The following is a 13,552-nucleotide window of genomic DNA, read 5'->3' as shown; positions in this document are numbered from 1 at the left end:
ATTCATGATGCCCTAGCTCTGTGGAGAAGAGTTTTCCAGAGATGAGATGTTCCAAGCAGGACGCTGACCCTTATGATTTCCCAGCTGCCCCCAATTTGAGCTTCTAGCTCATTGTGCTGCCACCAGAGCCATGCCATTACTTGTAATATTTCCCTGAGAGAAAGAAAGGCAATTATCCATGAGAATGTATACCATGGCCTTAAGAGTCAAAATTTGATCCTCCCTCAAAGCCAAGAATAATGAGGAAAGAATTCCACATATCTAGCCATCTCTTTCCTTTCCTCTTTTCTTTCTTTCTCTGCTCTTGCACTAAATAATACCTGGAACATTGCCCAAGCTGCAATTCCTAATTACGGTTCCTCCAGGTTGTCAGTGCAAAGTCTTAATTATCCACATGGACTCTGGCACTGTATAGATTAAGACAGGACTTGGAAGAAGTGGGGTCCTACTTGTTGTAACCTTAACTGCCTTTCCAGACATATCCACATTTCCAGAGGAAATCCTGCTGGATCCAAGCCAACAGCTCCTTTTTTTCTGCATTCTGTACCAATGGTGGTCAGGCGGGGCCTCCCACTCTACCTCCCAAAGAAATACCAGCCAGCTCAGTGCACACTAAGAGAGGCACAACCCGTTTTCCCTTGGGAAACATTGATTCTGGCTCTGATCTGATTCCCTATTGAGAACCATAAAATAGATGGAGAGGTGTGAAGATAGATAGAATCAGCCCAATCCATTCTGAATTTGGCTACAAATATTTTAATATAGGAAGCACACATCGTGAGGCTTAGAAATAAAGTCCAATTTGGGAAGTAGATCAGTAGCTACTTTGAAGTAATGTCTACTAGAAAAATGTCCCACGTCTTAACCACTTGTCATCTATAGAATAGAGTGACACCAAGTTTTACTTCCCTGGCCTCTCTAAGACTCGTTTACTTCTCTGTAAAATGGGAGATAAAAAATAATAATAATAATAGCACCCATCAAATAGGATCATTTTGGAAATTAAATGGGATGATGAACAGACATATATAAGTGCTCAGTAAGTCATAGCTACGATTACCATAAATATGCTATTCATCCTCAAATATGGTTATATCCATCCATACTCACATATACATTTAGAAAACATTTTCTTACCACATATTTTCTAAAGGGCTTTAATCGCTGGTGCAGAATAGAATATAAACATCTGCCAAGAAGATTTAAGATTTTCTTTGCAGAAAGTACCTCCACATTCAAACATGCAATCACTCATTTATTGTTTGGTTTGCTCCGTAGACATTTATAAGGCACTTAAATATATATAGCAGAGGCTATCCTGGGTATGTGTGTTTCCATCTAGCAGAATCCTCTCCTTCCCTATGTCTCAATTTCCCTAAGTAAAATGGATAAAAGATGATGTACTTCCATAAAATGGTGTACTAAAAAGGGCTGAGAAGTGACGGTCAAATTGAGGAAACTATGGAATCATAGCATTGGCATTCCTGGCTTTCTGGTGTCACTCAAGCGTGGATGTACATTGCTACTTAATATTCTTGCCAATTGCACTTAAATGACACTTTCACCAGCATAGGTGAGTTTCTCAGAAAATCTTCCACTGTGTTTGGCTTGGCCAAAACCAATGCCAGTTCAGTTATTTCAGAAAAGACAAAAACCAAACCCATTGCCATCGAGTTGATTTTGACTGATAGTGACCCTATAGGACAGACTAGAACTGCCCCACAGGGTTTTCAAGGAGTGGCTGGTGGATTTGAACTGCCGACCTTTTGGTTAGCAGTCAAGCTCTTAACCACTGTGCCACCAGGGCTCCAATTATCTCAGAGGTAGTTTAATCCCTCCAACACCAAATGGTCCAAACTGGCTTAGCATCCTTTGCTGCAGTGGTTGTGACAGCCACTGCCTGTTGGATATACTTAGACATGTCAGAGATGGCAAAAGAGTGAGTCAGCTGCATGGCCTCAGGGACCAGCGAACTGAGCTTGATGCATGTCCTCCCATGTTAGAGTAGAACTGTCTGGATGGGAAGGCCAAGCATGGATGATCACTGAGCCAGATGAACCCTGAGGACCTGGACAGCATCCATCCTGACCAATCCTCAAGTGTTTGTGGTTCTTTCTCTCAGGCTTTTGTCATTGCCGTCACCTCTGACTTCATCCCCCGCCTTGTGTACCAGTACTCCTATAGTCACAATGGGACTCTGAATGGCTTTGTCAACCACACCCTCTCCTTCTTCAATGTCAGCCAGCTGAAGGAAGGAACACAGCCAGAAAACTCACAATTCGACCAGGAGGTTCAGTTCTGCAGGTAAAGTAATCAGGAGGAGAGCAGTTGAGGACCAAAAGTAAATCAGGTTTGTGAGGCCACCAAATAATTTTCTGGATGATCTAGGATTCTGTCATTCACCTTTCCCTTTTTCTCCCACCTCCCACCCTGAATTACTATAAAACCAACTTCACTAAGAACTTACTAAGTTCCTTTTACTAAATGCTGTGGAGCAGACAAAGAAATATATACAGCCTTGTCTTCACCCTCGAGGGATTTATGGTCTGGTTGGGAAGAAAACAAGCAGAAGAAATAGGAAGTAGAAGGTCATTCTGTGCTCATGTGTAGCATGGACCATGAGCATTGTGGGTGTTTGGAGAGAAAGAGGGCCTAGTAAGAGTTGCAGGACAGAAAGGAAGAACATTCTAGATGGAGAGTTAGCATGGGCATAGCCATTAAGGTGGGGATGAATTTGGGGTCTTAGGTAAACACTTAGAGGCTAGAAAGTGTAGTTAACAATGACAGTGCTTGGGAAATAATATTGAAAATACAACATATGTAAAACTCCTGAAATAGTATAAGCAAATTGTTGAATTTGAATAGGTAGGAGGAGTAGGCCCTGCAATCAGACGGGAGTTTTAAGGTGGTGAAACAGGAAGATATTTACCTTTTCAGTGCCAGGGAATGATAGGGTAAAGGGTTGTCGTTGTTGGGTACCGTCGGGGCAGTTCTGACTCATAGCAACGCTATGTACAACAGAAAGAAACGCTGTCTGCTCCTAAGCCATCTTCACAATCATCACTATGTTTGAGCTCATTGTTGCAGCCATTGTGTCAATGTATCTTCCTCTTTTTCACATACTCTCTGCTTAACCAAGCATGATGTCCTTCTCTAGGGACTGGTACCTCCTGATAACATGTACAAAGTATTTAAGACAAAGTCTCACCATCCTTGCTTCTAAGGAGCATTCTGGCTGTGCTCCTTCTAAGATTTATTCATTCATCTGGCAGTCCAGGGTAGCTTTAAGGAAATTGAGGAAGATGGACTAGAACTCAGAGAACTCAGGCAGAGCCACTGGATTGTTGCATCATTCAGATATAAACCGTGGTGGGCAGAGGCCATGGAGGTAGAAAGAATTAAGAGGAAAGGAGAAGTTGACTATTTCATATAATACTTTGCAAAGTTGATGACAAGAGACAGGAGAGAGGCTGAGTTAAAGATGTCTGAAAAGTTTGGGCTGAAGTCAGGAGACTGGTGAAATGGTGGTTCCATTAACAAAGTCAGGGAAGATGATAAGAGAATCTAGTTTTATGATACATGTGATGATTTTTATTTCAATCATGTTGCATTTAAAGTGATGGTAGGAAATACAAGAGGCAATTTTCACCTAAATTATAAACGCACTAAACTGGAATTCCAGAGAGTTCCGGCTTATAGCCATGATTGAAAGCCATCAGCACAGAGATAAGTGAAGCCAGAAATAGATAACTGTCCGCTATTTACCGAAGAAGGGCAAATAAAGAGAAGAGCCAAAGGGTATAAACTCTTTAACCCTTTTGTACCCTGAGTTAAATGATAGTGCCTATACAGAACTTAATAAAAAATCACGCCTCATCTATTAAAAACAAACAAACAAACAAAAACAATAAGTATTATAACAACAACAGGTAAAGGTATTGTGGGACCGGTGTTAGATGTTTAGGGCTTTCTCCAGTCATCCCCAGTAGTGTCTGAAGTAGAAGCTGCTGATGCCTCCACCCAAGAACAAATGTTTTCAGTTGTGTTTGCAGTAGTGATGATCTTGGGCATGTTTGTCATGTTCTCCCACCTGGGACATCTTGGTAATCAAGGTCAACCATTTTCAAGACAGCTGCTTAGGTTTGGATTCACCGTTTGAGAACACGAATTGGTCTTCCTAAAGTAGATGGCTGAGTTAAACAACTTTATCAATCTGTGAGTTAAATAGAAGGATAGTCTGGTATCAGGAGCAATAACTTTAGGGTTCAATGCTAGCCAACCAAGAAAAGATGCAAAATCCAGGGCCAGACCCAAGAATGAATGAATAAATTCATACATAGATCTCCATTTGCATCAGCTTGGGTGTTAGAGGTATATTCACATGTGAAGCTGTAAAAAGTCTGACTTGGACTAAAGTTGCATTTCAGGCAGATTTGCTACTAGGTTATGTACTGCTCAGTGGCCACTCCTCTGTATGGCTCGGGTGCCAGACTGTCTGTCCATGGTGCTAGATGGTGGTCTCCAGAGGGTGGTACCAGTTCCTGGCCTTTTCCAGTGGCATCAAGGTCTGCTCCAGCAAATTCCACAAAGTCAGTCAACAGGTTTGCATTAAACAAACAGGCACTAAAAAGTAAGAATTAGACAATTTTTTTTAAACTGGAAGAGATCATAGATATTATTTTATTGAAACTCCTCATTGTACATTAAAGACAAAACAAAACAAAACAGAAAAAACAACTGAGGCTTAGAAAGCTGAAGAGGTTCCCAAGAAACAGATCCTGAACTAAACCACAGATTTATCCAGGAACTCAGGCTTCAACCCCTGTGTACAGTGGGGAGCAACATGAATGTGACTTGTCGTGTGGGGAAGCAAGAATAATGTTATCTGTTCCTTTAGTTGATCTAGATGCGTCTGTCCATAACAGTACCAAGTGTCTCTCACCTTGCCCCTGATCTTCAGAACTTCCAAAAACATATCTGGAATATAATTTCCAGAAACGTCAGTTGTTTAAATTGGCTTGACCAAAAATGGAATTTAGTGGCCCCCGTAAGTGCAAGTTGAGAGTAGGTCTAATTTTAGACAAGGCTTGAATCAGTCAATGTTGTGCAAAATCTCAACTCTAATTCAGTTGATGTTGACTATATTTTAAAGCTCCATAAGATTTCCAGCAATGACAGGCCATTATTATATTGGGTTCAAGCCTAGCAGGGAAAAAACCTCAGGCCTCTTTCCCAGTGACCCCAGCAAAAGTCTTATTGTCGCTGACTGGCTGGGATCAGTATACACCTACTTTGAATCAATCACTGTAGCCAGAGGAATGTAATACTCTCAGGGGCAAGTCTGAATCCTTTGGGAATGGGGACAGTGGGTAAAGTCATCTCCATCTGAAGCACAGGACCTTGGAGTAGTGGGAAATTAAAGTGGATGGATACAGCACAGCCAAAACAACCAATGTTCAGGACACGAGGTATTAGCACGTGTGGATCAGAGTAAGCTTTCTTGTATCTACCTCCAGAGTCACTAGATATCCCAGCCAGCTGTAAAACTCTGGTTGTCTTCTCTCCATCGTTTCCATGCAATGAGTTGGGATCATGGCTTATCTATGCCCCCCTTTTTAAAAATAATTTATTTTTTGTTGTTGTTGAGAATATACACAGCAGAGCATACAATTCAACAACTTCTACATGTACAGTTCAGACATTGATTGCTTTCTCCAAGTTATGTAACCATTCTCACCCTTCTTTTCCAAATTGTTCCTGCGCATTAACATAAACTTATTGCCCCCTAAGCCTCCTATCTAAACTTTCGAGTTTGATCCCATATAGATAATTCTTTAAGAGAGCACAATGCTCAAATACCAGCCCCCCACCTTTTTAAATTCTGCCACAGATTGATGCTCATGGAGTACAATTTTATTCTATTTCATGCCAAGAAAATTTACCTGAGGATCAAACTGAAATGGCTTTTGTCATACCCACCATTTTTCATTACTTGCAATACCAGTGAAGATTATAGGTTCATTATGTAAATATTTCTGAGGCCCTACTGTATGCTTGACATTGGCTATATAATAAGGACCAAGATACAGTGCTTCTCTCAAGGAGTGCAGATAGAGGAGATGAGTTATTAAAGTCAGGCAATTAAACTATAGTTTTACTAAGTTACAGTTGGGTAACTACAGGGAGCTATGAGAGTCCTTTGAAGGGGGCCATGCACCTGACTGAGACCTAAGTGTTCAGGGGTAATTTCAAGGGGGATGAGGCCCGAAGAATGAACAGTACACAAATGACCATAGTTCCTCATTCACTTGACCAAGTCAACCTAAATGGTAAGTGGGGTGCAGAGGGGTGGTGGGAGGTGGGGTTGTCAGGTGGTAAAAGAGGTCCAGGGAGAGTAGTGTGCTCCAGGTAGAGGGTCTAGGGTGTGCTCAGGTCCTTCAACAAGAGAGTTCTACTCCTTGGGAGTAACCATAGATAGCTGGAGCTAGCGTGAGAGAGGTAAGCTATGAAAAGAGACTGGAAGAAAAAGCAAATGCCAAATTAAGAAGAGCATGTTTGTCATATTGAGGTGGGAGACCACTGAGGGGGTTTATAAGAGAGCAGTGATGAGATCAAACATTTGCTTCTGTGTGACTTTTCTGATTACAGTGTGAAGACTAGGGAGTATTAAGGGTTACATTTAAAATAAAGAGATGCCCTACTCTGTCTAGAGAATAAGTTGTCATACAAGCTAGGTATAACATGTTAAATCGGTGTATTAAATAGACTGCACTTACAAGATCAGTAAGAATTGTTGACGGCAATCTCTGCCACAGGTGGGTCCTCCTTACAGTACCACTGCATGCTGGGCGAACTTGTCTGGGTCACCAAATCCTTTGGGAATTTAGGAAGTGAGGACATAACCTCTGATGTATTCCTAAGCCAGGAACTGCCACTGGCTGTAAGAAATTAAGGAGAGAGAGGTTGAGACAGATAGAGAAAGAGAGAGATTGAGAATGGGGGAGGGACTGTGATAGAGAGATACTATGTGTACGGAGCCTTGGTGGTTCAAGTGGTTAGGCATTTGGCTGCTGTTATGGATTGAATTATGTCCCCCAAAAATGTCTGTCAACTTGGCTAGACCATGATTTTCAATATTGTGTGATCGTCCACCATTTTGTTATCTGATGTGATTTTCCTGCGTGTTGTAAATCCTACCTCTATGATGTTAATGAGGCAGGGTTAGAAGCAGTCATGTTAATGAGGCAGGACTCAATCTACAAGATTAGGTTGTACCTGGAGTCAGTCTGTTTTGAGATATAAAAGAGAGAATCCAGCAGAGAGACAGGGGGACTTCATACCACCAAGAAAGAAGGACCAGAAGAACAGTGCATCCTTTGGACCTGCGGTCTCTGTGCTGAGAAACTTCTGGACCAGGGAAAATTGATGACAAGGACCTTCCCCCAGAGCCGACAGAGAGAGAAAGACTTCCTCCGGAAGTGGCACCCTGAATTTGACTTCTAGCCTAATAGACTGTGAGATAATAAATTTCTCTTTGTTAAAGCCATTTACTTGTGGTATTTCTATTACTGCAGCACTTGATAACTAAGGCAGCTGCTAACCAAAGTGTGGGCAGTTTGAATCCGCCAGTTGCTCTGTGGAAACCCAATGAAGCAGTTCTACTCTGTTCTACTTTGTCACTATGAGTCAGAATCGACTTTATGGCAATGGGTTGGTAAGAAGCAGAAACAAAGACAGAGACAGGCATGAGTTCTACAGCTAGTCTTAGAGTCAGTGTGTGGAACTGCTTCTGTGGTGGGAAATGAAGAGTTTGCCCTGATTTTCTGGCAAATAGTGTTGGGAACTTGATGACCCTTTATATTCTTAACTTTCAGTGACCTCTGGAGATAAATGTGGTCAAATAAAACCAAGGTCCAGGCTCCAATTAGGCCTCGCCAGGGATAGAGGTATTGTAAAAATAGCAATAAAAGTTAGGAAAAGTCTCCAGCTGCCCATTTGAGATGCATTCCCAGCATTCTTGAAGCAATGTTGGCCGCAGCCATCTAACTGCTCTGGCAGGGCCACTCCATAAACAGCCTTGCGACGTCAATCTCCAGGCGTGATTAGTGACCATTTGATGGGGTCGAAGGGCCACCATGTCCTGGAGGATGGATGGTGGCTTGGGCTGCTGGCTCAGTTGGAAGGGGATTACAGAGATTAGCAGGACAGGGCCAGTGACCTGGGCCCCAGAGCTCAAGAAGCCCACCTGGGTACAGCCAACCTACTGGGTCTTTTTGGAGCTGTTGCGCCTTCAGAAACAGCGTCCTGTGTGACCATGGCCAAGTTTTTCTTCAGAGCCTAAGTGCTTCCAAGTTCTGAGGTCCTGTGAAGTCTTTGAAGTCTTTGAAGGGGCGGGTTCCTTGAGAGCCCTTGGCGGCCTCACATCTGCTCCTTGCTGAAACCAGAGGTAGAATCAGCTTTTCCGGGAGTTGCCTTTCCTGATCTATATCAGCCCTGGGAATGACATGGTTCTCATTAGCTCCTAATTGCCTGGGCTGTTTTCCCTTGTTAATGGTGAATTCAGACGGCAGTTTTAAGTACCTCAGACGGTACGAAAATATTGTATATAATTATGTTCAGCGTTAAGATGACATTAATTTTCATGGAGGCTACTTAATTTTTTTTTTTTAAGATATCACTGGAGTTGAGACATTTAGTAATTGATTCACAATATAACCAAAACCTCATTAAAACAACAACAAAGAAAGCCTTGACTGTTTATGACCAGTTCTTGAGTTTCTTACTTCGTCACTCTCCCTGCTTTCAGTGATTTTGTGTTGTGATGAATTGTGGCAGGAGGTCACTGTTTACCACCCCCCACTGTGTCCCCCTCAACAACTGCAAGTGAGGACTGGATGGGGACATATGAGCTAGGACTCTCTCTTACCTCTCTGTACCTCAGTTTCCCCATCTGTAAAAGTGGAATTTCAGAAAAGATAATCTTCAAAGATTCTTTTCTGATTTTTAAAATTAATATTTAAGGACATATGTAATATGTTAATATATTTTCATAAAATATTTAAACATTACAGGTATATCTGAAGCCCCTTTGACCACTACAGTTCTGTCTCACCTCCACCCCCTGCCCAGCCCCTTGGCATCTTCCCAACAGGAACCAGGGTGATTAATTTGAGTATATTTTTCCCAGATATTTTTCTACACATTAATACAAAATGAACTTGTAGAACCTTTAAGGTATTGTTCCTTGAATTTGTTTTATTGTAATGAAATGTATTTTTGAGTTAATGGAAACGTCATTTCTTTAGGTAATGTATAATTTTAACCCAATCAATGTGATTTTTCAGAAAGCTAACATACTCTAGATAAAATATTCATGTAATTTTAAAGTTAAAATATCATGTTGACTTTTATTCCGGTTTCACTTATTATACATGAGACCGTCTCATTTAACACTATAATTTTGCTTCTGAAAGCTTGGTATAAAAGTGTATTTTGGTCAACTATGTGTTGGCATTAATTATATTCTTCTTTTAAAAATACGAACTTTTTAATTATAAAAGTAATTCAAAAAAAATACACACACACACACATACATACCAAAAAGGTGAAGTGAATAAAAGGGAAAGAAAAGCCTCTCTTCTCAGCCCACCCCAGTCATTCTCCCCAAGTGGAAGACACTGAGGCCTCTAGAAATCACATTCATGTGTATTGTGTTATTTAATTCCCACAGTGCCTTCAATTAACACTCAATGAACACACACACACACACACACGCACACACACGCCACCTACTAATTTATTTGTAGTTAATGGGGGGAGAAACTGGAAGCGTGCTCCTTCTTTGTTCTCAGCACTCTGATACCTATTTTGTTCCTTCCACTTTATGGATTAGGGTGGTGAGGTTTAGTGATGTAAATATACTCAGTGTCTTACAGTTACAAATTGGCAGAGCTACTCCAAGGGCAGACTGCCTTTCATAGACACTCAATCTAGCTATCTCATTCATTGTTGAAAGATTCTCCTCATCCAAAGACTTGGGAGAACTCTCAAAATTAATGTTAAGGTGCAAAGAAAATAAAAGGGCTGCGGGGGTGAGGATGAGATCTAGTAACAATCCCTAAAATTGTATCCCTGGGGATAAAGCCCTGCCTGCCCCTGGGGTGACAGCCAGCAGATACAGGTAGCTGACCAGAGCTGGGGGTTCATCTAGTGCTGTGGCCACTCAGTGGGACTTTGGGAGACCGAAGCTCCCTAACTCTGGGGAAAGGGTCTAGTTTTGATGGCATTTGAGCTGATGGGGAATGGAACAGAAGTTCTACTTCCTAGGGCTCAGGGCTGCCACCCATCAGCCTGGGAAACAGAACTTCTGGTCCCTTTCTCATCAGCTTAAATGCCCTCACAAACCAGACCCTTTCCCCTGCTTTTGTCAATGCTATGTGTGCACTCAACTTAGAAATAAAGTATAATATGGTCATAGTATTGGAAACAAGTTCATTAGCCACTGTGTCCTATGTGACCATTTGTGTTCTTAGAGCTAATTATCTCTTTGTTTAACTAATATGTTCTAGTTACTCTGAAAATATTTGATAAGGCTGACTTCTTAGGGTGAAATGAAAACAAAAATGATGAAATTTGAGCATACGTTGGAACATAAACACCATCTATTTACCTGGTGGCAGAGGCTTACTGGAATCTTTTTTAAACTATGAGTCATGGCTCATTAGTGGTCTATGAGATCATTTTAGTGGGTCATAAGTAGCATTTTAGGAAATAAAATGGGATGGGATATGATAGAACAGAATGGAACCAAACAGAAAAATATCAGTACATTGCATGCAGCAAGGATAAGTATGTTTTGTGTAATTTTTATTTCAGTAATATATATGTATGTGTGCATAAATGTAAAGTATATTTCTTACTCTAGGCCACAGTTTTTAAAAAGAGTTACCTTTGGAAGGAAAAATACAAACAAATGTATAATTAATTAAATTTCTCTTTTTTTTTTTGTCCTTGTGGCATGCATAGCTTGCCCTTTAGTTCATAACAGAACCCAAAACCAAAACCACTGCCATCGAGTCTATTCTGACTCATAGCGATCCTACAGGACAAAGTAGAACTGCCCCATAGGGTTTCCAAGGAGTGGCTAGTGGATTTGAACTGCCAACCTTTTGGTTAGCAGCTGAGCTCTTAACCACAAACAGAGTCACCTTTAACCCACTGGCATAGGGGTATTTTCAAGTAGAACTTTCTGGACATATCTGTGTGTTAATCTTTTTCCAGATCCTCCATTAGATGAATGTGCCTGTTAGATTAAAAATATGGTTTGGACCCTGGGAGAGGGCAAAGTGACATTTCCAAAAGCTATGGTGAGACAGTAGCAGAGGTGGGGGCTGAATTAGATTATTTGATTATTTATGGATTCTTTTGAGACTGGAAAAAGAAGGGTGAGCCATGGCTCTCATATAGAGGTCAGTGAACAGCTGTTCCTTCATAGATGGAGATAGAGAATAAGAGAAATGGGCTTTTGTGGCAGCAGGAGGGATTGAGCTAGACCTGGGGAAGGGTTTCCGCATGGTAGGGAGCAGGTTTGCATGTATATACCCACCTCTGAGTCTTGAAGAGTAGGATGAATTGCCTTCAGCCATCTCTTCTTGCTGGGGCAGCAGGAGGATGATGAGGCTGTTGTTCCACCCCAGACACCCTCATTCATTTAGCCACGCTCTCTCTCTCTCCCATGAGCAAGAGTAACCTGGAGCTGGCCATGCTTCTGTCCTCTGCCACAGGTGGATGCGGTGAATCCCGTGGTGTTCTGCTGGGCTGTAGTTAGCTTTGCTTTTCATCCGGATGTCAAACCAAGCTTCAACAGCTGTAATCAGCTGTTGGAAGAGGGGAGTGCGGAGTGGAGGGGGCAGCTTCTGGCTTCTTGCCAAGCCTCAGTCAAATGCTTAGTATCCATTTCTCAGTTTGTCCCTTTCTGTTTCTGACTCTGTCCTGTGTCTTTTTCTATCATTGTGTGCACATCTCTTTTCCTCTTCCTCTTTCCTCCTTCCTCCTTGGGCAATTAGAAACCACCATGCTATAACATTGATCTTTTAGAGCAGCTCGCTTATTCAGGCCAGGGAAGGGATAGAAGAGCAGTCATTTCTGAATCCTGCTACTCTCAGACTGTGTCTGTTGGTGAGGAGTGCTATGACAATGGGAGGAAAGCCTGAATTTGGCCAGACCTGGATTTTTATCTTGACTCTACCTCTTACTGGAAACCCTGGTGGTGTAATGGTTAAGAGCTCTGGCTCCTAACCAAAAAGATCAGCAGTTCGAATCCACTAGTTGCTCCTTGGAAACTCTATGGGGCATTTCTACTCTGTCCTATAGGGTCGCTATGAGTCAGAATCAACTTGATGGCAGTTTTTTTTTTTTTCTACCTCTTACTGGCCAGGAGGCCTAGTGCAAGTAATTTAGCTTCTCTGAGTCTCAGTTTCCTCGTGTGTTATATAGGCATAATGCTCTGCTGAGGATGTTGTAAAGATTAAATAAGAAACTTCCAGGAAAGCTCCTTGCTCAGGAATTGGCACAGAGTACCTGTTCAATATATATCAGTGTCCCTCCCAGCCCCTCTCTGGACTAGTCCCTCCCCTGCCTTCCTCAACAGCTGTACACACTGCTGGGTGGCCAGATGCCCATCCCCCACCTCTTTCTTCAGCCCAGGGCATGTTTTGCTTTTATTGAGCATCAAACACTGGTTGAATTCCATGAAGAAAAGTTCCCTGAATGGCCATAGCCCTTCTGGAACCAGCCCTTGTCATTTTTCCAAATAAAAGTCTTAGAAAAATGTGAGTCAGAAAAAACGAGTTGGTTTTAACATGAGTCATCCCAGAATGGGGGTGAAAGGCAAAATTGAGAGAAAGCCCTGGCTCTTTCGATGGGTCTGAGAAAAAGGCAGGAGCTCATGCCAGGCAATGACATTCTGTTTCTTAAACCACATGCACAGAGCATGGACAGGACACTGACCAACCATGACTATGACTGCCTGCCCCACCAAAATTCACTCAGCCTTCAGCTTGATCTGAATCAGCCCTCCTTTTAAAGGTTCAAGAATGCAGCCATCAAGCTGGCCCAGGCCCTCTCATGGCTGCAGTCCCAAAGCAGCCGGCTGTGAGTGAAGCCTGAGAATGTTGGCTGGGCCTGCATCTTCTTTGAGTCCGCAGGCTATAGAGCACTGGAAGAAGCATCTGGGGGCCTTCTCTACCCTCACAGTACCCACAGGCTAGTGGGGAGCCAAGACAGATCCACTGACCTGCTTTACTCGTGACACCTGGGAGGAGAACCCTGACACCAGATGAAGCTTTTGGGGATGCTGAAAGGAGATCTGGAAAAGGGTATTTCTAGGCTGACATTGGCTTTTTTGGACATTGGTCATCTTATTCCATGGACATTTGTTGGTTGGGCCATGGATCCCCCAGCATGCACCCATTCACCCACTTCTTAAGTCTAAGAGCCAAGGGCTTGCCTGCTACTTTGAATCTTGAGGTTTAACCCAGAGAAGTACCACCCT

General features: G+C 42.4%; 1 protein-coding gene across 1 annotated transcript in view; it reads left to right on the top strand.

Annotated features, from left to right (window-relative positions):
• ANO2 (anoctamin 2) overlaps window positions 1-13,552 on the top strand; it is a 377,551-nt gene that overhangs the window by 361,171 nt on the left and 2,828 nt on the right. Inside the window, exon 23 of the mRNA XM_049882253.1 lies at window positions 2,123-2,304. Coding sequence (XP_049738210.1) covers window positions 2,123-2,304 — 182 coding nt within the window. The remainder of the gene's footprint in view (window positions 1-2,122; window positions 2,305-13,552) is intronic.

Source organism: Elephas maximus, chromosome 4 (genome assembly GCF_024166365.1).
Source record: "Elephas maximus indicus isolate mEleMax1 chromosome 4, mEleMax1 primary haplotype, whole genome shotgun sequence".
In the NCBI taxonomy this organism is placed as follows: Eukaryota; Metazoa; Chordata; class Mammalia; order Proboscidea; family Elephantidae; genus Elephas; species Elephas maximus.
Note: the sequence above shows the minus strand (reverse complement) of the source record. Positions and strands in the feature narration are given on the sequence as shown.